Source organism: Piliocolobus tephrosceles, chromosome 3 (assembly GCF_002776525.5).
Source record: "Piliocolobus tephrosceles isolate RC106 chromosome 3, ASM277652v3, whole genome shotgun sequence".
NCBI classification, from domain to species: domain Eukaryota; kingdom Metazoa; phylum Chordata; class Mammalia; order Primates; family Cercopithecidae; genus Piliocolobus; species Piliocolobus tephrosceles.
Genome location: NC_045436.1, coordinates 164,921,845 through 164,945,735, shown reverse-complemented (window position 1 = coordinate 164,945,735; position 23,891 = coordinate 164,921,845). Strand labels below are relative to the sequence as shown.

The following is a 23,891-nucleotide window of genomic DNA, read 5'->3' as shown; positions in this document are numbered from 1 at the left end:
TTTCAAATGGACTGTCCTGAACATGAGAGACTTTTGCAAACATGATAAATAAACCATTCACCTTTCCAACCCTGGAGGGGAAGGCAAAAGATGAAGAGGAGAAGGCGGGAGTCTTATGGGGTCCACAAATCATGAGCTAAGTCTAGCGTCGGTTCAGTATCAGCCAGTTCTATACATTCCCATTAGTATTTAAAGTCATTCTGATCTTTTTCTTAGTATTTTCTATTTTTTTCCCTCTCAACACATCCTTTTCCCTCACAGTTAGTTGAAAATTGCATTGTATCCTCTGTGAACATTTATTTGGGGGCATGGCTTTATCAGACGCTGGTGCACGAAGAGTGCTAACAAGACATGACAGTTTTCTGCTTCTCTATGTGAATACAGAGATCCATTTGAAAGTTACATTTTACCTGTCTACATGGTACCAATGACTATATTTTCAGCAAATATCTGATAAATTGGCAATTTTGATTCCAACCTGAAAGGAGAAAAGCGATGGCTCTAATAACCAACAATCTCTGACAAATAGTGGCAATAAAAGCACCTGCAGCTTCAACATCACGTAGGATTAGGGCTCTGGCATTTTTCTAGATTATGGTCTTCCAGGTTGCTGATGATGTTATGTTTTATTTGTGAGATGGTGTGTATGTGTGTGCAATGAAAGAAAAAAAATTCAGGGCAATGTATCTAAACTATAATTTTAATTTTTGTATGTGCATGGGATTATTACTAATAAAAGTTATTTAGTTCTGCCTCCTCTCCCTACAGAATATAATGTAAGCTCTGATAGAAAAGCTTTTTTTGTTTTGGTTTAGTTTTTAATCTATTTTATTCACTGCTCCATCTCCCAGCACAAGAAGTAGGCAGTGACATATAATAAATATTTGTTGAATGAATAAGTGAATTAATTAAATCTTATTATGATGAATATCACCTCTGGTCAGCGCCATTGACACAAATTGCTATTCTATTCTGGCACTTTTCATTGAATGTATCATGTTGTTTATGGTTCTTTCCGTATTTTCTCATTTGTGTTGTAGAGACCCATGACATTTTAGGGCATTCATATTTTAAAATCACTAATTGAATCCATGAGTTCCTACAAAATGTTGTAGCATTATAAAAAGAGAGTAGGTGGAGATGTGGGTTATAGCCCCAATACCTAGGGAATTCCACCTAGATTTTTAATGTTCCATTTTCTCACTAGCAAAGAATACCACCTTCTCTGATTCGAAGAGTTGTTTGATGCTTGAAAAAAATTGTATATAAAGAATGTTTGTACACACAGAATATTTGTAAATGTATATTCTAAGTTATATAGCATCTTTATAAAATAAATTCCTCAATTTATTTTTATTAAAGTTATTAAATAGTTATTTTATTAAAGTTATTAAACTATTCTAAGTTATATAGCATCTTTATAAAATAAATCCCTCAATTTATTTTTATTAAAGTTATTAAACAAGTTATTAAACTTCCCTTAAATATCCTCTATTTTCTACTCTTTAAGAATGCCACAAATTTGGAGAGAAAGAGAAGATGGAGAATGTGATGGTTAGCCTTACCTGTCAAGTTGGCTAGCCTACAGTGCACAGTTATTTAATCAAACCCTAATCTAAGTGTTGCTGTGAAGGTATTTTGTCGATATGCTTAACATCTATAATCAGTTGACACTAAGTTAAGCATAGATTACCCTGAATAATGTAGGTGCGCCTCATCTAATCAGTTGAGGCTTCCTAAAGAAATCCTTCCTGAGCTTCCGGATGCCAGCATATTCTATGAATTTCAGACATGCCAGCCCCCATAATGGTGTGAGCCAATTCCTTCGAATAAATCTCTTTACATATGTTTGCATATACGCATATGTACGTGGGTATATGCATGTGTATGTATGTATATTATATGTTTATGTGTATGCACGTGAGTATGTGTTGGTTCTGTTTTTCTACAGAATCTTGACTGATACAGGGACAGAATGAGCAAAGAAGAAAAGTCACATTTATTTAAATGTTTGACCCTTTGTAATATTTTTTCTAATCTAGTGATATTTCTGAATTTTGGCAGTGTCTAAATTATAGACCCAGTGGATGAGAGTCAAACAATGTACAAGGTAATATGGTTAAAGTGTCCAGCTGCTCTGCTAACAAGGCAAACAATAGGAATTCCTACAGTTACTTGAGTCTAGTCCCCATCCCTCACATCAAACAAAAATTCCCAGTGTTTTGCAGGACAGACTCCTGTCACTAAGACTGTGCTGTCGGTCTGCCAAATGGAAAATGACTCCTAATAGCCCAAATGTTCTCCTGGGTATTTAGGGAGACACGAATGCATCAATAGAGTTGCTTTCGTAGAATATAATATATTGATTCGTTGTAGAAGCAGAGAACTGCAATGCATGCAGGCCTAAAGAAACAAAACAAGAATTTCAGAGGAAAAAAAAAACCAAAAAACCCAAACTTGCTTTGAATAGCAGGAGACGACGTTTTGGCAGCTGAGCAGGGCAAGAGCTTCATGAGCCGCTCTTTAATGCTGCGCTTGGTGCTGTTCTGAGCGTAGAGGAAACCTAGAAGATACAGGATCAGTTCTGTTAATGCTGTCTGCAGAAAGAAACGGGACGTGCTGCGGGGTTTATCAGAGAAGCCAGGCAGGAAGGGTCAGGGATGCAGCCATCCACTCAGGCAATCACAGGCAGTGGGTTGGGACCCCGGAAGGAAAAAAAGGAAAGTTTGTTTTCTTCTCATTTAGTTTTGTTTTTATTTCTAAATATTGTTTTGAAGATAATGATGAACAAGTGAAAGCAGAATCACAAAATATATCTATTGAATGGCAAAAGATTAAAAAAAGCCATCAAAAAAAATCTGGTTTTTTTTTTTTTTTTTTTTTCCCTTAGATCAAGGATAAAACAAGTATCACTAGAAGAGTTAACTGAACTGAAATTTCAATATTGAAACCAGCACTAAGGGCCCACATGACAATTTTCTGTTATTGCTCCCCATCTTTGATTAGAGCAGAGATAGATACTTCACATCAGTCATTCACACCACAGTCACCTGTTAGTACCTTTGCCTTCCTGAAAATGAGGAAACAAATGTCCTTAATATGCAGCTTCATTAGCATATAGTGATATGGCCAGAGATGTGACAATCTTTCCCATTTTTTACATGTGGACACTAATGAATGGAACTTTTTCGAACAGAGTAATTCTGGGAGAAGCAAGGCAAGCTTGTCAAACATTAACCCAGAAATAGAGCAGTATGTCTGACAGCAGATACCTGGAGAGGACTCAAGAAAAATCAAAAGTGGTTGGAAGGGTGAGCTTGCAAACTGCTGAAACAACTTTTGATGTCAGGAGCCAACTATCCAAGTTAGCATCAATTTACCCACCCTGAGGTCTCAGACGGTTGGATGTCATGTTAATAGGTAACTAGCCTCCCCCAGCATGGAAGGTGTCAAATATAAAGCATCAGCACAGAAACCAATTTAAATCGAGGTTCTACCATCTTTATACATGAATCTGGCAAATGTATGACTTGTTCCTTTTCTAATTCTTATCTTGGAATTATAAAAAAGTCCTGACCACAAGCCTTCTGATTTAGTTTCCCTTCGGGCTGTTGTACCCACCAACAGTGTCCACAGGCTAAAACTCTTGTGTGTGTGTAGAGTGGGGTGACAAAATGAAGTAGTAAATACACAATTTAAATAAGATCATTCCTCTGATTAAAAGCCCTCTAAAAGCTTCATATTATTTTTCTATCAAGGATGCCAAGTATGATCTGGCCCTGCCTGAGTCTCTGACAGCATTTGCAGCCAGTCTCCCTGTTTTCTGGGCCATCCACAATTGGCCACACCACTCTTCTTGCTAGAACTCACAAAGCAGGCCCTCCTCTGGTCTTAATACCTATGTGGTATGAAATGTCTTGTTCAACTGCCGATTGAGGGTCTGGCACGTAACAGAAGGTCAATAAATGTCTGGCAAATGAGTAAAATAAATTCACTTTGGATGTCTAAAGAAGACTTGATTCATTTCCTAGATTAATATCTAAGTAAACTTTCCTTTAAGTTCTGGGATACATGTGCAGAACGTGCAGGTTTGTTACATAGGCACATGTGCCATGGTGGTTTGCTGCACCTATCAAGCCGTCATCTAGGTTTTAAGCTCCACATGTGTGTGTAGAGTCGGGTGACAAAAATTTTATAAACGTCCTTAATATCTCCCTCCCCTTGACCCCCACCCCTAACAGGCCCCTCTGTGTGATGTTCCCCTTCTTTTAAACTTGTAAAATAAATCTGGTTTACATAAAACACACCCTATATTTTGCTTCTGTTTTCCATTTCTGGAAGGATGCAGCCATCTAACTACCCTCTCCTTTGTAAACTCCTCTAGGACATGAGGGTCTTACTTTAGCTCCCCACACAGGCATTCTGCTCCTCCCCTTTATGCCATTTCAAACCTCCGTGCCAGGGTATATGCTGTTCCCTCAGTCTTGTCAGCTATTCACCAATTCTCAACTCCCGTGCAGTCTTTTTTTTTTTTTTTGAAACAGAGTCTCACTCTGTTGCCCAGGCCAGAGTGCAGTAGCACGATCTCAGTTCACTGCAACCTCCAGGTTCAAGCAATTCTCTTGCCTCAGCCTCGTGAGTAGCTGGGATTACAGGTGCATGCCAAGATGACTGGCTAATTTTTGCATTTTTAGTAGAGACAGGCTGGTTTCAAACTCCTGACCTCCAGTGATCCACCCACCTTGGCCTGCCAAAGTGCCAGGATTACAGGCGTGAGCTACTGCGCCCAGCCCCATGAGGCCTTTAAAACTCAGTTCAAACACACCTTCCTCTGGCCAACTTTCCCTCTTGTGTCTCCAACTTACCTAAGAGAAGAAAGACCTCCTCCCTCTCCTGCTTCCCAAGCTAATTTTGGGAGAAATTTAGCTTATAGTTTAAATGATAATAGCCCTTCCCCAAAACCAAACTGCCTTTGTAAAGCTAATGAAAGACCACCAGGTTAGGAGGATGAGAGGAGCCTGAATTCTGCTAAGGTGTAGCCATAAGCTATTACCAGCCGTTATTCTCGAGGTCATGAGATTCGTAACTTCCCCAATTACTCCTGCAGATAACATCACTATTGTAGAATCTAAGACTGGCTTTTTGAGATGTCTTTTCAGGTTTTTGCATTTCCGACAATGAACAGCTTCACCCAGACCTGCCAACCAGTCCTGTGACCCCACCCAGACGCCAGCTCAGAATGAGGACCATTTTCCATACCCCTAGGATTGCATCCCCAACCAATCGGCAGCACACTTTCCATTGTCCACCAACTATCCTTGAAAAACCCTGGCCTCTGAATTTTCAAGGAGGCTGATTTGAGGAATTAAAAACTCTGGGTCTCTGGCTCAGCCGGCTCGGTATGAATTAAACTTTTTATTGCAATTTATTTGTCTTCATAAATCAGCTCTACCTGGGCAGCAGGCAAAATGAACCCAATGCGCAGGTTACACTATCAACTTCAAAAAGTTAGGATCAGATGAAATAATATATAAAGCATTTAGCACAGTGACAGCCACATAATGCAGTCCAAACAAATATTAGATACTCATTTTGTTTCACTTATTTGAGTATACCATATTACTGACTGTCTCGGATCCTTTTCACATGCTGTTATCTGTATCTAAACTTTTACTTTACTTTCTCTTCATCTAGTTAATGCCTGTTCATCCCTGAGATTTCAGTTCAATGATAACTTTTGAGGGAAACCTTATAGGGCAAACCAAACTAGATTATGAACAGTTACTATAGATGCCCATAGTTTTCTATGTTTCTCCTTCATAGCAAGTATAATTAAAACAATTCATGATACAATTACATATTTAACACGTCTTCCCTACTGAAATGGAAGATGGAAGATGTTTACTTCTAGCCTTTACAGAATAAATGTTATTGGATATTCTTTTATTATTATTATTATACTTTAACTTCTAGGGTACATGTGCACAACGTGCAGGTTTGTTACATATGTATACATGTGCCATGTTGGTGTGCTGCACCCAGTAACTCGTGATTAACATTAGGTATATCTCCTAATGCTATCCCTGCCCGCTACCCCCTCCCAACAATAGGCCCCGGTGTGTGATGTTCCCCTTCATGTGTCCAAGTGATCTCATTGTTCAATTCCCACCTATGAGTGAGAACATGTGGTGTTTGGTTTTCTGTTCTTGTGATAGTTTGCTGAGAATGATGGTTTCCAGCTGCATCCATGTCCCTACAAAGGACATGAACTCATCCTTTTTGTATGGCTTCATAGTATTCTATGGTATATTTGTGCCACATTTTCTTAATCCAATCTGTCACTGATGGACATTTGGGTTGATTCCAAGTCTTTGCTATTGTAATAGTGCTGCAATAAACATACGTGTGCATGTGTCTTTATAGCAGCATGATTTATAATCCTTTGGGTATATACCCAGTAATGGGATGGCTGGGTCAAATGGTATTTCTAGTTCTAGATCCTTGAGGAATCGCCATACTGTTATTGGATATTCTATACCACTGTAAGGAAACATATAACTGGACACGCTACATGAGGCAACTCTTTCCAAGAATCGAACAATAAGCAATGTAGAACTGTGATGCTTGAGAGAAGAAAAACCTCAGACATGTGCTTCACAACTGCCCTGGCTCTCCCTGCCTCGTGACATATTCCTTCCATAGTTCAGGGAGGTGGAGCTCACAGTCACTGAGCTGAAGTGGCAGAGATTAGAGTTCCAGGCTCCTGAAGTGGCTGGAATTTGTAGGCCAGGGCAAAGAGAGAATTGATATATGTGTGTGTATTCTGCGGGTAGCTGGTGGGTGGGAAATTTGTGTGAAATTAAATGTGGGTTATTGACTAAGGGCTGGGATATGCATGCTCAGAGTAAGGCTTTATAATGCTTAGCAGGCAGGCCTGAGAATGGAATGAAATAACACAAGCCATGTAGAGCTGGAATGCTGCAAGATGTTGGAGTTCTAGCCCTGTCACCCTTCCAAAAAAACCTTCACTGAGCACCTCTGGCATTGCCCTGAGAACTCAGAAAAACCATTTTGGGAGTAGGGATAATTTCCTAGAGTAAGGGCCACAGTGTATCACTGAAGTAATCACTAAAGTTGACCAATCCTATCAAAGAATAGGCCTAAAGCTAGAAAGACCAAAAAGAGCTGCCGAACTGTGGAATGCTTCTAAACAATATTCAATATATTTTAAAGGAAGGCAACATGATCCAAACTCCTTATGATGTATCCTAATAACATCTCTTGAACTATTAAAAAAATTACTAGACATGTGAGAAAGCAGAACAAATGTGACTCATAATCAGGAAAAAAGAGGAGTCAATAAAAACAGACATTAGATAGCACAGATGTTGTAATTTGTAAGAAATGATGTTAAAGATAGTTATAATAAGTAGAGAAATAAAAAAATTCAGAAGAGAAATTAAACTACAAAAGGGAACTAAATGAAAATTCCATAAATAAAAAGAAAATTCTAAAAGGAAAACTTCATTAGATGGACTTAACAGCAGACTGAGAACTACTAAAGAGAGGATTATGAGCTTGAATAGAGATGAAAAGGAAGAAATCTGAATAATAGAAAAAGATTTAAAAATAAAGCGATCTTTACTCATCTGTGCATCATATCAAGAAGTACAACATAGGTATAAAGAACATAATGACAGGCGAGATAAAATTTTGAAGCATTAATGACCAAAATATTCCACATACGTTTTAAAACACAAATGAAACCTGTTGAACCAAAGGAAGATAAATAAAAGAAGAATCACACATAGCTGTAGGCAAAATGCTGAAAATCAAAAATGAAAAAAGGCTTTAAAAAGAAAAGAGAAGAAAAGGACCCGTACATACAGGGGTTATATAATGTAAGAATAATTTTTCATCAAAAACACCAGAAAACAGTGGAATAGAATCCTTAAAGTTCTCAGGGGAATACAGAGACTATCAACCCAGAATTTTATGTACGTTTTTGAGAATGAAGTTGAAATGAAGATATTTTTAGATAAAACAAACCTGTGATAATTCATAGCTAAAAGCCTTGCATTCCAAGAAATGCTAAAGGAATGTCCTCAGGCCAAGGTTAAATGGCATAATATGGAAACTTGACTGTACAGGTAGAAATAGCACAGGACCACCATATAATTAAATCAGAAATTGTATTTTTTTATTCATTACTGAATTCCCAGTATGTTACACAGTGCTTACTATATAAAACGTTCAGTCACTATCTACTGAAAGCATGAAATCAGACTATATATCTTATATGATATATCATATAAGATATATGATATCTTATATGTCTCAGTATGTGCAGATTTGCTACTTGTAATTAGCAGATGCATTTAGAATTTACATCTATGCTTCCTCACGGTGTGTGAAGCCATCCCCTAAATAGACAGCTGTGTGTGAAGGCACTCTACTAAGGATGATACCAACAGAATGAGGGGGTGGGACTGAATTCCCCAGCCAATCATACTAAAAGAAAATTGATGGTGAAGGTGAATCAATCTCCAAACTGCCTTAGTATGTAGGACATTTACCCTCACAGAGACTAACCACTCTTTGTTTTTATTAATTTATTAAGTTAATATTTATTGCCACCTACAACGATTCATATCTTAAATTAATTGGCTACATAAACCACTGAGCCTAATGAGAGGATTCAAAATTAAGTCAAAATAATTCTAGTTTACCTCAAAATCCTTCTCTTCCCCAAATTAAGTGCCTGGCTAGCTGTCATAAATTACATATTCCTTTTGGTTTTTTTAAAGGTTACATGTTCAAGAGTGTGAAAATAAGATGTTCTGTCTAAAGGCTACCGTGCCTGGTTTGTAAATGCATCTGTTAAATGTTGTATTTGCTCCCACAGCTTGCTATAGAATGTTACTTAATACAATATCATACTTATTACAATTTTTACTATAGGAGTGTAATAGGTAAAATTAATCTCTATTTTAGTGGGCTCGTGTTTAGTCTTTCAGCATCCTCTAAATTGCTGTGAATTTTTTTTGTCATGACTTGAAAGCAAGGATAGAGAAATACTTTAGAGATATCTGCGTTTTTTTCCCCTTCCAGAACTTGTGAGTATAATCATATTTGCTTTATATTTATAGTCATGAACTCCTAAACTGGCAGCTACAACCAAGAACCAAAAAATGGTGCATTCTGCTTCTTGTAATTCATCTCTGCTAATCAATTATAAGAAACAAGGAAAATTAGGGAAAATATTTTATTTGGATGGTTTCTATAAACAAGGGACTATAATCCTTGTACATTATTTTTTCATCTTTGCTGTTTCTTTGAGCAGTCTAATGCACCACACAATTATCTAAGGTATTTGTTTTCTATAAGAATTGTTTTAATTGTTTTCTATAAGAATTGTTTTAAAAGTATTCTTGTTACCAGAGTAGTTATATTATATTTCAAAGTGTAAGATGATTTTTAAAAGCCTGAGTACTGACCTAAGATGCAATTGTATGAACTGTACTCTGGAGGGCGGGGAGGGTGTCAGTGGAAGTTGTAAGAATTTTATTTTTTTGTGCCATCAAATATAGGTAAGAATAATTGTGCAATTCTGCTTTTTAAATAGGAACTATTGGCCTCCTTGGTCCTAAATGGAAGGGCTGATATTTTAAGTTGATTATTTTATTGTAAATTAATCCAACCTAATTCGTTTTAATTTGGTTGAATGTTTTTCTTGTTAAATGATGTTTAAAAAATAAAAACTGGAAGTTCAAAAAAAAAAAATAACAAAATTAAGTCAACTCCTGTATCTCTTCATCTAGAGGTCAAACCAAACTACTAGTATACTAACATAACACTTTAAAGACCATAAAACAAAGCAATACAAAAAGAGATGAAAAATTAATTACTTTTCATCTCATAAATATTTATTTGTCCAAAAAGCATTCTTTATAACATATATATTATAAGCATTATAAATGAGGTTCTTTGTAGAACTATAAATATACAGTGGTTACATAGAAAAAAAATCCCTGCTGTCCAGAATCTAACCATCCACATCATTATAATACCTATGACACTGTAGAATTTATTTGTCAGTTTCTGTCACTAAATCCCAAATTCCTTGATGGGGGGATTCTGTTTGTTGATGAATTAACTCATTTAAAAGCATTTGTTGAGTGCTAACTATGTGCTAGGAACTATCTCAGATGCTGGCAATAACGTACTGAATGAGCCAGTCAAAAAACTTCTATTTTAGCAAACCTTACACTATGGTTAGGAAGGAAAAAATAACAAAATAAATAGCAAATTATAAAGCACGTCAGATAGAAAGCAGGGATAGGGCCTAGAGACGTCTGTTGGTGGATACGGGTAAGAAAGAGGATGGGGAAAGACATATTTTTAAATATGGTGGCCAGGGAAGGTTGCATTGGAAATATTTTGCGCAAAAATACCTACATAAGATGAAAAGGTGTCTTATCCTATTTCGATTATTAACAATAACACAATGTATTACATATATTAGGTACTAATATATATTTGTTGAGTGATCATATCACTTAAATTTAAAGTTAATATTTATTGCTACCTACAATGGGCAGATTAATATCTTAAATTAGTTGGCTACATAAAGCGCTGAGCTCAAAGATCATTCAAACTTAAGTCAACTCCCATATCTCTGCATCTAGAAGTCAAACCAAACTACTAGTATACCAGTACTTCAAAGACGATAAAACGAAGCAATACAAAAAGAGAATAAAAAGTAAGTGTGTAAATATGTGCTCAAACTAAATGGAAATGCATTCGTTTTTACCAATTGGAAAGGTTTTATGCCTGATGTTACTGAAAACTGCCTGATGTTACTGAAAATGCCTGATGTTACTGAAAACACATCAGCCCATCGTCATCTTTATTGCTCCATTTTTCTGGTCATGCAGACCTCAGTAGTGGTGTATGCAAGTGGTCATTCTTCACTGGCTGCTTTTTCTGTTACACAAGAAATGCCATCACATGTCAATGTCGTGTGTCAGTGGTGAGCGATGGGCCATGAATTATGAATTCAACAAGTACTGACAGTAGCAATAAAAGTGGTAATTTCAGCATAATGAGAATTATTCTTATCTTCCTCCTTTTTGTGGTACAGCAGATAGCAAAAACTTCTATTTCCCGTGGAAATAACGGCTCGTGCTCCATTAATTCACAGTCCTGATCAGCTTCTATTTTGTGCTTTTGAAACACAGACAATGTTTTTCTTCGGAGATTTTAAGCCTGTGGAAGACTGGTGGAAGAAAATGGCAAATAATGTTTCCACAGATCTGGTGTCTTCCCGTGAATCAATAACTACGACAAAAATTGGGCTGAGCAAGGTGGTTCATGCCTGTAATCCTAGCACTGTGGGAGGCCAAGGCGGACTGATCACATGGTTAGGAGATCGAGACCATCCTGGTCAACATGTTGAAACTGCGTCTCTACTAAAAATGCAAAAATTAGCCAGGCGTGGTGGCGGATGCCCATAGTCCCAGCTACTCAGGAGGTGGAGGAAGGAGAATTGCTTGAACCCGGGAGGTGGAGGTTGCAGTAAGCAGAGATTGCGCCACAGCACTCTAGCCTGGAGATAGAGTGACACTCCGTCTCAAAAGACAAAACAAAACCAAAATCACCAGGAGTTTCCGGGGTACTGCGATCCCATCTGTGTTCTTCTTTGAACCAGTGACAAGCTGATTCATTACCAGTGTCATGGATGCTGGGAATAGGGAGTATATTTTTTTAGTACTTGCAAATGTGAACTTATTTATTAGGTTGGGGCAAAAGTAATTGTGATTTTTACCGTTGAAAATAATGGCAAAAACCGCAATTACTTTTGCCCCAACCTAATACTATGATGCCTATTTTTAAAGTGGACTTACAGTTCACAAATACTAGCATGACTACACACACAAACACATACACTCAGAATTCATTTAGTATTTTCAAATTCATTCCTGAAAATACAAGGCCCCAGATAACTTGGGGTTCATATGCTGGTAACAATTCTTGCAGAAAATTGCTGCCCAACCATGCAGTTGTTATTGGATCTTGCAGTCAGTCCCAAACCATTCACTTTTAAGAAAAGTAGCAACATTGTTCGTGACTGAATATGAGGAAAATACCTACATTTCATTTTGTAACTTTTTGAACTTGGGAGGCAGAAAATGACCTTCTTAATTGACCTATTTTGTTATGCTTGATTATAAAATAATTAGTTTGTCTATCGGTTCAAAAGAAGGCAGCTAGAAGGTGCTTGAATTTGCTGAAAACAATCTACTGATGCCAAATGCAAATGGAGTGAATTTGACTCTACTTAGAGTGGCTACCTGTTTCTCATAAGATTAATGCTACTCTCTCTGCCAGCCTTTCCATCTCGCTATCTCTGTCTCTGTCTCACTCTTTCTTAGTCTTTGTGCCATTGCTTTTATCTTTGTCTCTCTGTCTCCCTCTTCTCTGTCCCTGAGTTTCTCTGGCTTGATGTCTCTCTCTGTGTCACTGTTCTACATCTCTGTTTGTGTCTCTCCTTTCTTTTTCTGCCCTGTTTCTGTCTGTGTGTCTTTCTTTTTCTGCCCTGTTTCTGTCTGTCTCTACCCCTGATTCAGTCTCTCTCTCAGTCAAGGCAAGGTCCTATTTAATCTTCTTTAACTTGGTGTTGACTGTGTCCTTCACAAAACATTTAGAGAAGAGTTTTGGTCAGCTGAGTGCAGAATAATATTGCATGTTATCTGAGGCAGATGTTAGCAAACAACTGGAAGGTCAAAAGCGGTAATGTTTTCTAAAGCTGCTACTAAGTCTGTTTGTTTACATCACCTCTCTGCTCTACTGGCAGAACTAGCCAGAGAATACTAGCAGAAATCAACATGGAAAAGGTATCAATTTTCCTTGGGATCTTTTAAGATTGATCATTGAACCCCAATTTTCCCTTGCTCCTCTGAACAAATTGCCAAAACTACTTCTACAGGGCTATCCTTTGTGTGTGGTTTGGAAATTATCTGGAGTTTCTTATAAATAGGGTGACAAGACCTCTTAGTTTGTCCAGGACACTGCCAGTTTATGAGAGTTGTCCTAACATCCCATAGCTTGCACTCCCTTTTCATGTTCAAAAATGTTCTTATTTAAATGGTAAATTATATGGTCATGCAATATTAGCAACCGGTATGGTCTGTTCCACAAACTAAGGTACAGTCACTGACTAAGTGAATACTTCATTGCACTGTAAACAATGTAAATAATGCAATTTCATTTTTAAAAATGGTGTTTTGAAAATAGCTAATAGAGAAGGTGAAATAGGAAACTAAAAATGTTTTTGCAAACACATTAAAGCTAACATTTATGATTGAAAGATTCGAAACTTTAGGGTTCAGGAGAACTCGTTTGAATCTAAGTGCTGCCACTTTTTGTTTGTAAGACTTTGGAAAAGTAACAACATCACCGAGCCTCTGCTTTTTTTGTTTGTTTTGAGACAGAATCTTGCTCTTTCGCCCAGGCTGGAGTGCAGCAGCTTGATCACAGCTTACCGCATCCTTGAACTCCTGGGCTCAAATGATCCTCCTGCTTCAGCCTCCCAAGTAGCTGAGACTACAGGCACATACCACCATGCCCCAGTGTTTTTTGTTTGTTTTTTTTTTTTTTGTAGAAATGGGGTCTTGCGATGTTGCCCAGGCTGGTCTTAAACTCCTGGGCTCAAACAGTTCTCCCCACTCAGCTTCCCAAAGTGCTGGGATTACATGTGTGAACCACCTCACCCAGACACCTTGCCTTTTTGATCTCACCTGTATATGAGGTAAGCACCCAAAACAAAAAGGAAATTATCAAAAATGACAGCAGTATCTTTTTGAATATAACCTAAACCAAATGTACTATTTCTTTTCCTCAAGCTAACACAAATAACCCATATTTATTTTTATATTTTTAATTGAGGTTTTATTTATTTATTTATTATTATTTTTGTGTGTGTGTGACGGAGTCTTACTCTGTTGCCCAGGCTGGAGTACAGTGGCGTGATCTTGGCTCACTGCAACCTCTGCCTCCTAGGTTCAAGTGATTCACCTGCCTCAGCCTCCCAAGTAGCTGGGATTACAGGTGCCTACCACCATGCCTGGCTAAGTTTTGTATTTTTAGTAGAGATGAGGTTTCGCCATGTTGGCTAGACTGGTCTTGAACTCTGGCCTCCCAAAGTACCTGGATTACAGGCATGAGCCACCACACCCAGCCTTTTTTTTTTTTTTTTTTTTGAGAAAGAGTCTTGCTCTGTCACCCGTGCTGGAGTACAGTGATGTGATCTGGGCTCACTGCAACCTCCACTTCCTAGGTTCAAGCAATTCACCTGCCTCAGCCACCCGAGTAGCTGGGATTACAGGTGACCGCCACCACACCCAGCTAATTTTTGTATTTTTGGTAGAGATGGGGTTTCACCAAGTTGGCCAGGCTGGTCTCAAACTCCTGACATCAAGTGATTTGCACATCTCGGCCTCCCAAAGTGCTGGAATTATAGGTGTGAGCCACCGGGTTGAAGCATTTTTAACAATCAAACGTTTAACTTCAAAGTTTTCTTTGGGATAAGCCAATCATGCCTTTAAAATCAGAAAGCAAGCAACAGTTGAGTAAGGTTGATTCTTCTGATGGCAAGAGACCACAAATAAAATGTACAAATTCTTAATAGGATTTGGGATTACAAGGTGTATTTTCTTGTTGGAGTGTTCGTTATATAATGAATCTACTCCTCCAATGTCACCCACAGTAACTAGTATATATTCTTAGGTATTGTCTAGGCTACTCTGTTCATTTTATGACTGGCCAATCACCTGACCACTGCCTTTTAATAACATGTTTGAAAGGATTTTCAGGGAAAAAAAGTCACTTGTTTCCTTTTGTTCATTCTATTTATTTTCTCTTAGTATAAAATCCTGCAGAATCTCATAGTCCACTCTAAGAGCTTTGGCTTCTACTCAGAGTGAAATAAGGAGAAAATGGCGGAGGATTTTTTTTTAGCAGAGGATTGATATCATCATGTAATGCTTTATTCAATAACATTGATTGAGCACCTATTTGGCACTGGCAAAAACAAACATAGTCCTTGATTTTGTGAAATTTATAATCTAGTGGGGAAGGATTAACAATAGAACAAGAAAGTCCTCTAAATTTCATCTTGAACATGGTTTTGCTCTAAGAAAAGATGCAGACAAATAATGCCTAAAAAGCAATGCCCTAATAATAAGACAAAGAGAACCTTCCATGTGCCAAGTACTTTACAAGCATCATACCATTTAACCTTCACAAGAGCCCCACTTGTGGCAGATAACATTATGAAGGCCGAATTAGAGCAGAAGAATTGAAGGTAGAGATGCACACAGTTTGTAAGTGGCAGTATCAGGAATGTAAATGCTTGTTCATCTGTCTGACTCCTGGATCTGACATTCTGACTTCTATACTGCACTAACAATGGCTCCACAAAATGGAACACTTATTGGATGAGTCTAATTGTGTAGTTTTTAGCGACAGAAAATTTGTTTCACTTTGTGGCATGGTTTTAATTTCCTTCTCTGCCTCTTCAGTTAAGCTTCTTGACCCATCTTGTCTTGAATATAGTCCTGAAAACGTGGTGTCTTTCATTCCTTTGCTAGAAATGCTACCTCTTTGCAGTAGGACATCTATCAAATTCCTGGTGGTATTAAAAAATAATAATGTGGTTTAGGAGAAAGCCGCACTAGGAGATCCAATTTTTTTCATCTGAAAAATGGGGCTAATAATAGATGACACCAATCTCAAGGAAGTTGGGAGATGAATGAAGTAAATGTTTCTGCAAAATGCTTCAAATGCCAGAAGAAATAACATATAATCCATTATAATTTTCAGTGTGAGATAGTACTTTCGTGAGTTCTTTCGGGTCACGGTATTTAATTTTCATCTTTTAACAACGTATTTATATTCAACAAAAGTATTTGTTCATTAATTTAACCAATAAGTATTTATTGGATATATTATAAGGTAGACCCTGTGCCCGGCCCCTGGGAAGAAAATCAAATAGAATTGTCAAAGAAACAGAGTCTTTACAATCTTGTGAATATCCATTACTTCGCTACGATTGCTCGTCAGAATCACCAAGGTGGCTTTAAAAAATTAGCCATGCCTGATCACTCCAGACCAACTGCATCAGGTAATTCTAATGAGAGGCCAAACCTCAGAACCACTGTTCTGCTTTGGGAAAATACGATGCCAGATAGGTTTTCTTAAGGACTGTAGATTTTTGATATTGCAAGCTGATTCCTGGTAGGCTAGAGTTGGAGCTTTTTAGCTCACACAATTTTTTTTTTTTTTTTAATTAACTGGACCAACAACTAAAAATACACATATTCCACTTAAAACGTTGGATTTCTGGCTTCTGAGGAGGAACTAGACGATCTGGGAACCTTCTGTCTGCATTTCTATATGGCAGCAATTGGATGGGCCGATCACACCCCAACACTAAGAGACAAGTCAAGTGCTTTTCATCTTGATTCACTTAACTCATTTACAGTAGCTACCTGGCCCCTGTAGGAATTTAACTTTTCTATCCTCCTCTGGTTGTTTACACCTGGACATTGTAACTGGTTTGAATTGTGTCTTTCAAAAATTCATGTTCATCTGGAACTTCAGAATGTGGCCTTATTTGGAAAATAGAATCTTTGCAAATGCAATTAGTTTATATAAAGTTATACTGGTTTAGGATGGGCCCTATGCTCAGTAACTGGTATCTTTCTGGAAGGAGAAGACAGACACAGAGAGAGGGAAGAAGGCCATGTGAGGACAGAGGCAAAGACTGAAGGGAAGCCAGCTAAGAGCCAAGAAATGCCAAGGATTTCCCGCAATGACCAGGAGCGGGACAAGAATAGGTTCTCCTTCAGAGCCTCCAGAAAGAGCCTACCCTGCAGACGATGAAGACTTCTGGCCTCCTAAACTGTGAGACAATACATTTCTCTTGTTTTCATTCAGTTTGTGGAAATGTGTTACAGCAGCTCTGGAAAAGTAATATACACATCAGTTAATAGATTTTCAAAAACACCAGAGAAAATAAAACTAAGCCACGTCCATATATTCGTTCCCTACTGCAGACACACAGAATCCCCAAAATGTAAGACGGGGGGCTCTACTTATGGTGTCTTCTCATTAGTACTGGTAGTTTTTTTTTGTTTTTGTTTTTGTTTTTTAATTACTGCCAAACTCACTCATCCCAGGCAAATTAGTCCACCACACATAACCATGGAGTGGATTTCTACTTGTGTGAAATTGGCATGTTCTAGATTCTGTATTGCTAGTATTAGGTAAATGTCAGTTGAGGCTGAGCATTCACAAAGAACTAAACTAAAAATAAATATTATCCAGTTTTTGTTTCAATTAATCACATGTCTATCGAATAACCGACGACTTTCCACGTCACCGAGACTAACAGCTAAATTCCCTGTAACGAGCAATGATGTGTGCACAATCCCCCCTCCCCCCACCACCGCTGCCCCTGAATCTCATCTGTCTGTCTCCTCTCCTATTTTCCTCTCTTAATTTCTTGCCTTGCCACTTGCTGGTCACTGTGCCTGAAATGTCTCCTCTCAAAAATCTTTAAGATCTCTCCCTCACCTCCTTCAGTTCTTTTTTCCAGCGTCACCATCTCAGCGAGGCCTTCTCTCACAGTCCTACTTAAAACCCTGTCCTCACAAAACAACTTCCTATTCCCATTTTATTTCACCCCATAGGCTGGCTAACGTTATGGCCTAAATTGTATCCCGCTCCCCCCGGCCCTCCCCACCACATGCATTTAGTGAAGTTCCAACTCCCAGTACTTCAGATTATATTTGGAGATAATGTTTTCAAAGAGGTAATTAAGTTAAAATGAGGCCATTAGAGTGGGACCCTAATACAATACGATTGGTGTCCTTAAAAGAGAAACAGATACTGCGATGTCCAAGCCCAGAGGAAAGGCCAGGTGAGGATGCTATGAGAGGGCAGCCATCTGAAGGTCAAGGAGAGAGGCCTCAGAAGGAAAGACGCTGCTAGCAGTTCTGTCAGGAGTTCTGATCTTGGATGTCCAGACTCCAGAACTGTGAGGCCAGTAATTTCTGTTGCTTAAGCCATTCAGTCTGTGATATTTTGTTATGGCAGCCTATGATGGTGAACTTTGTACGTCAACTTGACTGAGTTAAGGGATACCCAGATAGCTGGTCAAGTATTATTTCTTGGTGTGTCTGTGTTTCCAGAAGATAGCAGCATTCAAATCAGTAGACTGAGCAAAGGAGACCCACCCTCACCAGTGTGGGTGGACATCATCCAGTCCTTTGAAGGCAGGAATCTGAAGGCATAGGAGGGTAAGTTCCTTTTCTTCCTCAGCTGGGGCTTCCATCTTCTCCTGCCCTTGAGCATCCTGGTTCTCAGGGACTTTGGACTCCAGAACTTACACCAGTGCCCCTTTCAGACTCCAACTTGATTATGCCACTGACTTTCCTGGTTCTCCAGCTTGCAGGTGGCGTCTCATGAGACTTTTTGGTCTTCATAATCATGTGAGCCGATTTCCATAACAAATCAACCTCTTTCTCTTTCCCTTTCTCTCTTTGTATACATAGTCTATTCTGTTTCTTTTAAGAACCTTGGCTAGACAGCATAGCCCTAGCAAACTAACAGAGCTAACCACATGACTTATTGTCCAGTCTGGAACACCACTAAGAATGAATGAAAGGGATACTATTAATAATGATATCCAGACACTTGGCGTAAACTGTAACTTCCCATATATATCAGGATATTCGGTAGCCTTATACATAGTACCTATCACTATTAATGCACAATGCACTTTATTTAGTTAGATGTTTGCTGCCGGCCGCTCTCCACCAGAGAGTAAATTCCTTGAGGGCAGAGGTTTTTGTGCTTTTACTGCTTTATATCTAGCACTGAAGTATCTGGGACATAGTAGAGTCTCAATAAAAAAAAAAAAAAAAAAACAGAATAAGTGTAAACTGTAAGATGTGCTTAATATTCACTGATCTATCTATATCGATATCTTATCTATCTATGTATCTATCTCTATCTCATCTATCTATCTACACAATTTTCTCAATGCGACTACCAATTATTTTGTACCTGCTATTGACTAAGCAGGGTACTAGGCATTTTACGTATGTTATCACTCATTTTTACAACAACTTTGAAAGCTGTTTATGGTTTCTATTTTTTTTTTTTTAAATATTTGGATGGGTTTTCTCCCAGCCTTTCTTTTATTTTTATTTATTTATTTTTTTTATTATACTTTAAGTTCTAGGGTATATGTGCATGACGTGCAGGTTTGTTACATATGTATACATGTGCCATGTTGGTGTGCTGCACCCATCAACTCGTCAGCACCCATCAATTCATCATTTATATCAGGTATAACTCCCCAATGCAATCCCTCCCCCCCTCCCCCCTCCCCATGATAGGCCCCATTGTGTGATGTTCCCCTTCCCGAGTCCAAGTGAGCTCATTGTTCAGTTCCCACCTATGACTGAGAACATGCGGTGTTTGGTTTTCTCTTCTTGTGATAGTTTGCTAAGAATGATGGTTTCCAGCTGCATCCATGTCCCTACAAAGGACTCAAACTCATCCTTTTTTATGGCTGCATGGTATTCCATGGTGTATATGTGCCACATTTTCTTAATCCAGTCTGTCACTGATATGGTTGCTATTTTTAACTTGACCAAATACCTCAGATATTTAGGTAACTTCTCCTAAAATATCTGAGGGAACCTCAGCATATAGCTAAAGATTCAAACTGAGATCTCTATTTCTTATTGCGAAAGAGATTTTTGTACATTCTTGGCAGTTAAATTATAACATAAATGCAGATTTATAACTTATCAAATTTAATGATCAATACTTAGGATATTGTTAACTGTACATGTTGATGTGCCAATGTTATCTACAAATTATATCAATGTGGGCTCAGGATAAATTGTATTTATCAAACCAGTGTGGGCAGAAAGATCCCTAATGCTTTAACCCTAAATTCTCTATCAGCACAACAGAAAAATAAGGGACAACAAATCAATGTCCCTAACAAGGATATGAGTAGCTCTTCCCGCTAATTTGATTTTTAGTAACTAATACTTTAGATTGGCACACAATGTGAAATATTGTCCTTGCAAACAGGCAGCTTTGCCTGCTGCTCAACATTTTATTTATTAGAAATTGGGCCAGGAAAATCCAATGTTAAAATTTATCATAGCAGCTGAGGGGCTATGTCCTGATGAAGTAAAACAATGCCATGACAAGTTGATAGATGTTTTCTGATATCTTCTTACCACTCTCTTGACCACACCAAAATATTGCCTAAGAGGTTTCTTATTAGTTATGCAAAGTGAAGCTGCATTTTGTATGCAAATTTGAAAGAGGACCCTATAAATAATCAAGTCTTACACTATTTGCAACATAAAAATAATGCGATACACAAGTTTTTGTTACATTTGTCAAGAATTTCATAACTTCAAAGCTGGCTGAATGAATGATGAGCTCTTTAGTATACTGTGCTAAGGTAATGTCCCTTAAAGCTTGCAGATAAACTCTGGTCATCCTTATTAGCCTTACGGAAAAATCCACTAAGACCTTAAACTACTTGAGGTCTCCAAGAACATATTCTTCAAATAAAACATGATCCCTGTGTAATTCACTCTGACTAGGCTTCATCCTAAACACAGTGGAACTAAATTTTTAATCCTGAAAACGCTAGCATCACTCAGTTCCATTCTACAAATATCTGCTGATGCTTAGGACTCATTAAGTCTGCTCCGATACTTTCCCCCAAAGATCTCAGGGTTTTATTGGAGAGAAGGTGAATTTTTTAGACATAAAACAAAATAATTTTAAAAATGGCCTCACTCTGGAGGCTAATCCTGTGCCTAACTCTGTCATTCAGAATATGATACTGTATTGAATCTAGCAGATTCTCCAGCTCGTCCAGATCTCAATGAGATGGAATACAGGGCTCCTTAGGAAACCCAAGACCACCTATTTTAGAAATATGCTACAACTAAACATTGAGAAAGGCACATTATAAGTGCTGTCATATGTAAGCTTCAAAAGAATCACTTATAAAGGAAGAAAGGAATCCCAGGGATGATCAGAAGTCTAAAAACTAATGGAGTGTGTACATTAACCTGGTAGGATGGATTACTAAGGACACCGCATAAACTATGTTTCATTCATTTTTGTGTCCCCAGCATCACACACAAGGCCTAGCATTGACTGTTCAATACATATCTGTTTAACGAATGCATCATTGTTGGTTGGATTTCAAAGGAGAAAGAGAAGCAGGCTTCTCTTCATAAATAAATCATGACTTGTTCAAGGTTCCCAAAACAATTAGCGCTCCACTAAAGCTATCTGAAGTGCTAGATCCTGGCAAACCTATCTGTCCCTGGGAGACAAGGGTGTTCAGAAAAGCAGAGCCAGCTCATACTTGCTGGCCCTCTCACCTTAGGCTACTAGTTAGTGAGAGTTGGGGAAAGTGGGGGAGGAGCCCAGCACTGTTGACAGACTTTATCAGTTGAAGAAAACAGTGTTGTTAAAACACTCACAGGTCATAAAAAGAATAAAAGAAGCACCCAAGGATATAAAATTGAGAAAAGATATCCAGAGAAAGCAATATTGTGCTCTCAGGCTAAAATTTCATAGGAAGCTTTTGAAAATGACCTCCTGGGTAAGGAAAGTTATGGATCCTATCTATTCTCTGGTTGAGCAAACACATTGAATTTAATACAATCTCAGCACCACATGTGCATAGAACAGAGCAGGACAATTTGATAAATGTATTTATAGCAACAATATTTATAAGATCTATGTAGACTTTGAGACATTGAACTGAAGAAGTTTGAGCTTCATGTTAACAATGATAGCAACATAAGCCATTTTGTTTTCTTTGTGAGTGCTTTACAAAGCACTATCCAATTTAATCATGAAAAGAAAACAGTCCTGTGAGATAAGCATGAAAAAGTTTAGGAAGCAGAAAATGTTAAAGCTCAATTGCTGTTTAGTTCAAACTCTTTTTTCAGGTCTTCTCATACTGGTTTTCTCTTTTTCTTTAAGTCCTTGTTATTGAAAATGTAATAAGGACATTGGTACTTATTGGTCTCATCAGCCTCACCCGGTAGCTTGCTAGCAATACAGAATCTTCTAACTCACTCTTGAGCTACTGAATCAGAATTTGCATTTAATAAGATTCTCAGGTGATTTGTATGCACATTAAATTGTGAAAAGCATTATCTACATCGTGTCATATGAGTCATCTGGAATGCCTCTGTTTTTGGAATCGTATCTTAATTCATTATGAATGAGGGATAAGTAGAGGGCACTGTCATAAGAATAAGGTGTCAATCTATGAATCTTCTCGAAACATAATCAGATTCAAATGTTAATGGCACCGGTGATACTGATATAGGTTAAGGTTATAGACTCTGAATCCTGGTTTTGCCACTTACTGTGTGGCCGTGGGAGCACTTCTTAACTCTTTAAGCTTCAGTTCCTCATTTATAAATGAGAATAAGGATACTAAATTCAGGAGGTTATTGTAAAGGTCAAATGAAATGAGTACGCAGAGCGGGCACACAGTGAGTTTGCAGTCATGTTCTGTTTTTTTTTTTTGAGACAGAATCTCGCTCTCTCTCCCAGTCCGGAGTGCAGTGGCGCAATCTCGGCTCACTGCAAGTTCCACCTCCCGGGTTCAGGCCATTCTCCTGCCTCAGCCTCCCGAGAAGCTGGGACTACAGGCGCCCACCACCATGCCCGGCTAATTTTTTGTATTTTTTAGTAGAGATAGGGTTTCACCGTGTTAGCCCGTGTTCGCCAGGATGGTCTCTGTCTCCTGACCTCATGATCCACCTGCCTCGGCCTCCCAAAGTCCTGGGATTACAGGTGTGAGCCACTGAGCCCGGCCATGTTTATTCTTTAAGTATGACATGCAACAGAGATTCACTCTATCTTTCCAAGAAAGGAAAAATTAAAAAAAAAAAAAAAAAAAAAAAACCTTTTAAAGTGTTTCTTTTAGATTTTCACTAAGTCATTCCTTTGAATACTATCATAGAGACCTGCTTTGTGTTAGCTTTGATCTATGGAATTCTGCGGTGGTACAAGGTCATGATGAGCTTCCAGTGAATTATCCCACAAGGAAACCTTGACACATTTTCTGGACTTTTCACCATAGAGATCACTCATGTCTACTCATATTCTAAGAGGCCAAAATTATTAGGTAATGGGATGACTCGAACTCCCCCTTTTTTGGATACAAGTCTGGCCCTTCTAGGGTTGATACGCTTCAAAAATTATTCTTAAAATCTGTGGAACAACCGAAAAGAAGCTCAGATAAATTCTCTTTTCCAGGAGTCTTGGAGACAAGGGGGCAGAGGAAGAACGATCTGTGCAGGGATGCTGGAAGCCACAGGGAGACTATGGGAATTGAATCCTAGAAAAAGGAGCTGATTACAGGAGGGTCAGCTGAAAATAAGGAGCCACGGCATACCCAGGTTAGTCCCCCAGCACCATCCTGGTGATGGAGCAAGGTATTAGGCAGGTGCAAAAGTGATTGGTATTGCACCAGCCTAATATTTGGTTTTTGTTGTTATTGCTATTTTTTGAGATGGAGTTTCACTCTTATTGCCCAGGCTAGAGTGCAATGGCACAATCTTGGCTCACTGCAACCACCACCTCCTGGGTTCACACGATTCTCTTGCCCCAGCCTCCCAAGTAGCTGGGGTTACAGGCATCTGCCACCACCCCTGGCTAATTTGTGTATTTTTAGTAGAGACAGGGTTTCACCATGTTGGCCAGGCTGGTCTCGAACTCCTGACCTCAGATGACCACCCTCCTTGGCCTCC

General features: G+C 38.4%; 1 protein-coding gene across 6 annotated transcripts in view; it reads right to left on the bottom strand.

Annotated features, from left to right (window-relative positions):
* Window positions 1–23,891, bottom strand: part of KCNIP4 (potassium voltage-gated channel interacting protein 4) — a 1,209,980-nt gene that overhangs the window by 151,793 nt on the left and 1,034,296 nt on the right. The window contains exon 2 of one of the 6 annotated variants that reach the window (XM_026456087.1): window positions 2,462–2,563. The exons of the other annotated variants lie outside the window; for them this stretch is intronic. Coding sequence (XP_026311872.1) covers window positions 2,462–2,563 — 102 coding nt within the window. The remainder of the gene's footprint in view (window positions 1–2,461; window positions 2,564–23,891) is intronic. 6 annotated transcript variants of the gene reach the window in all.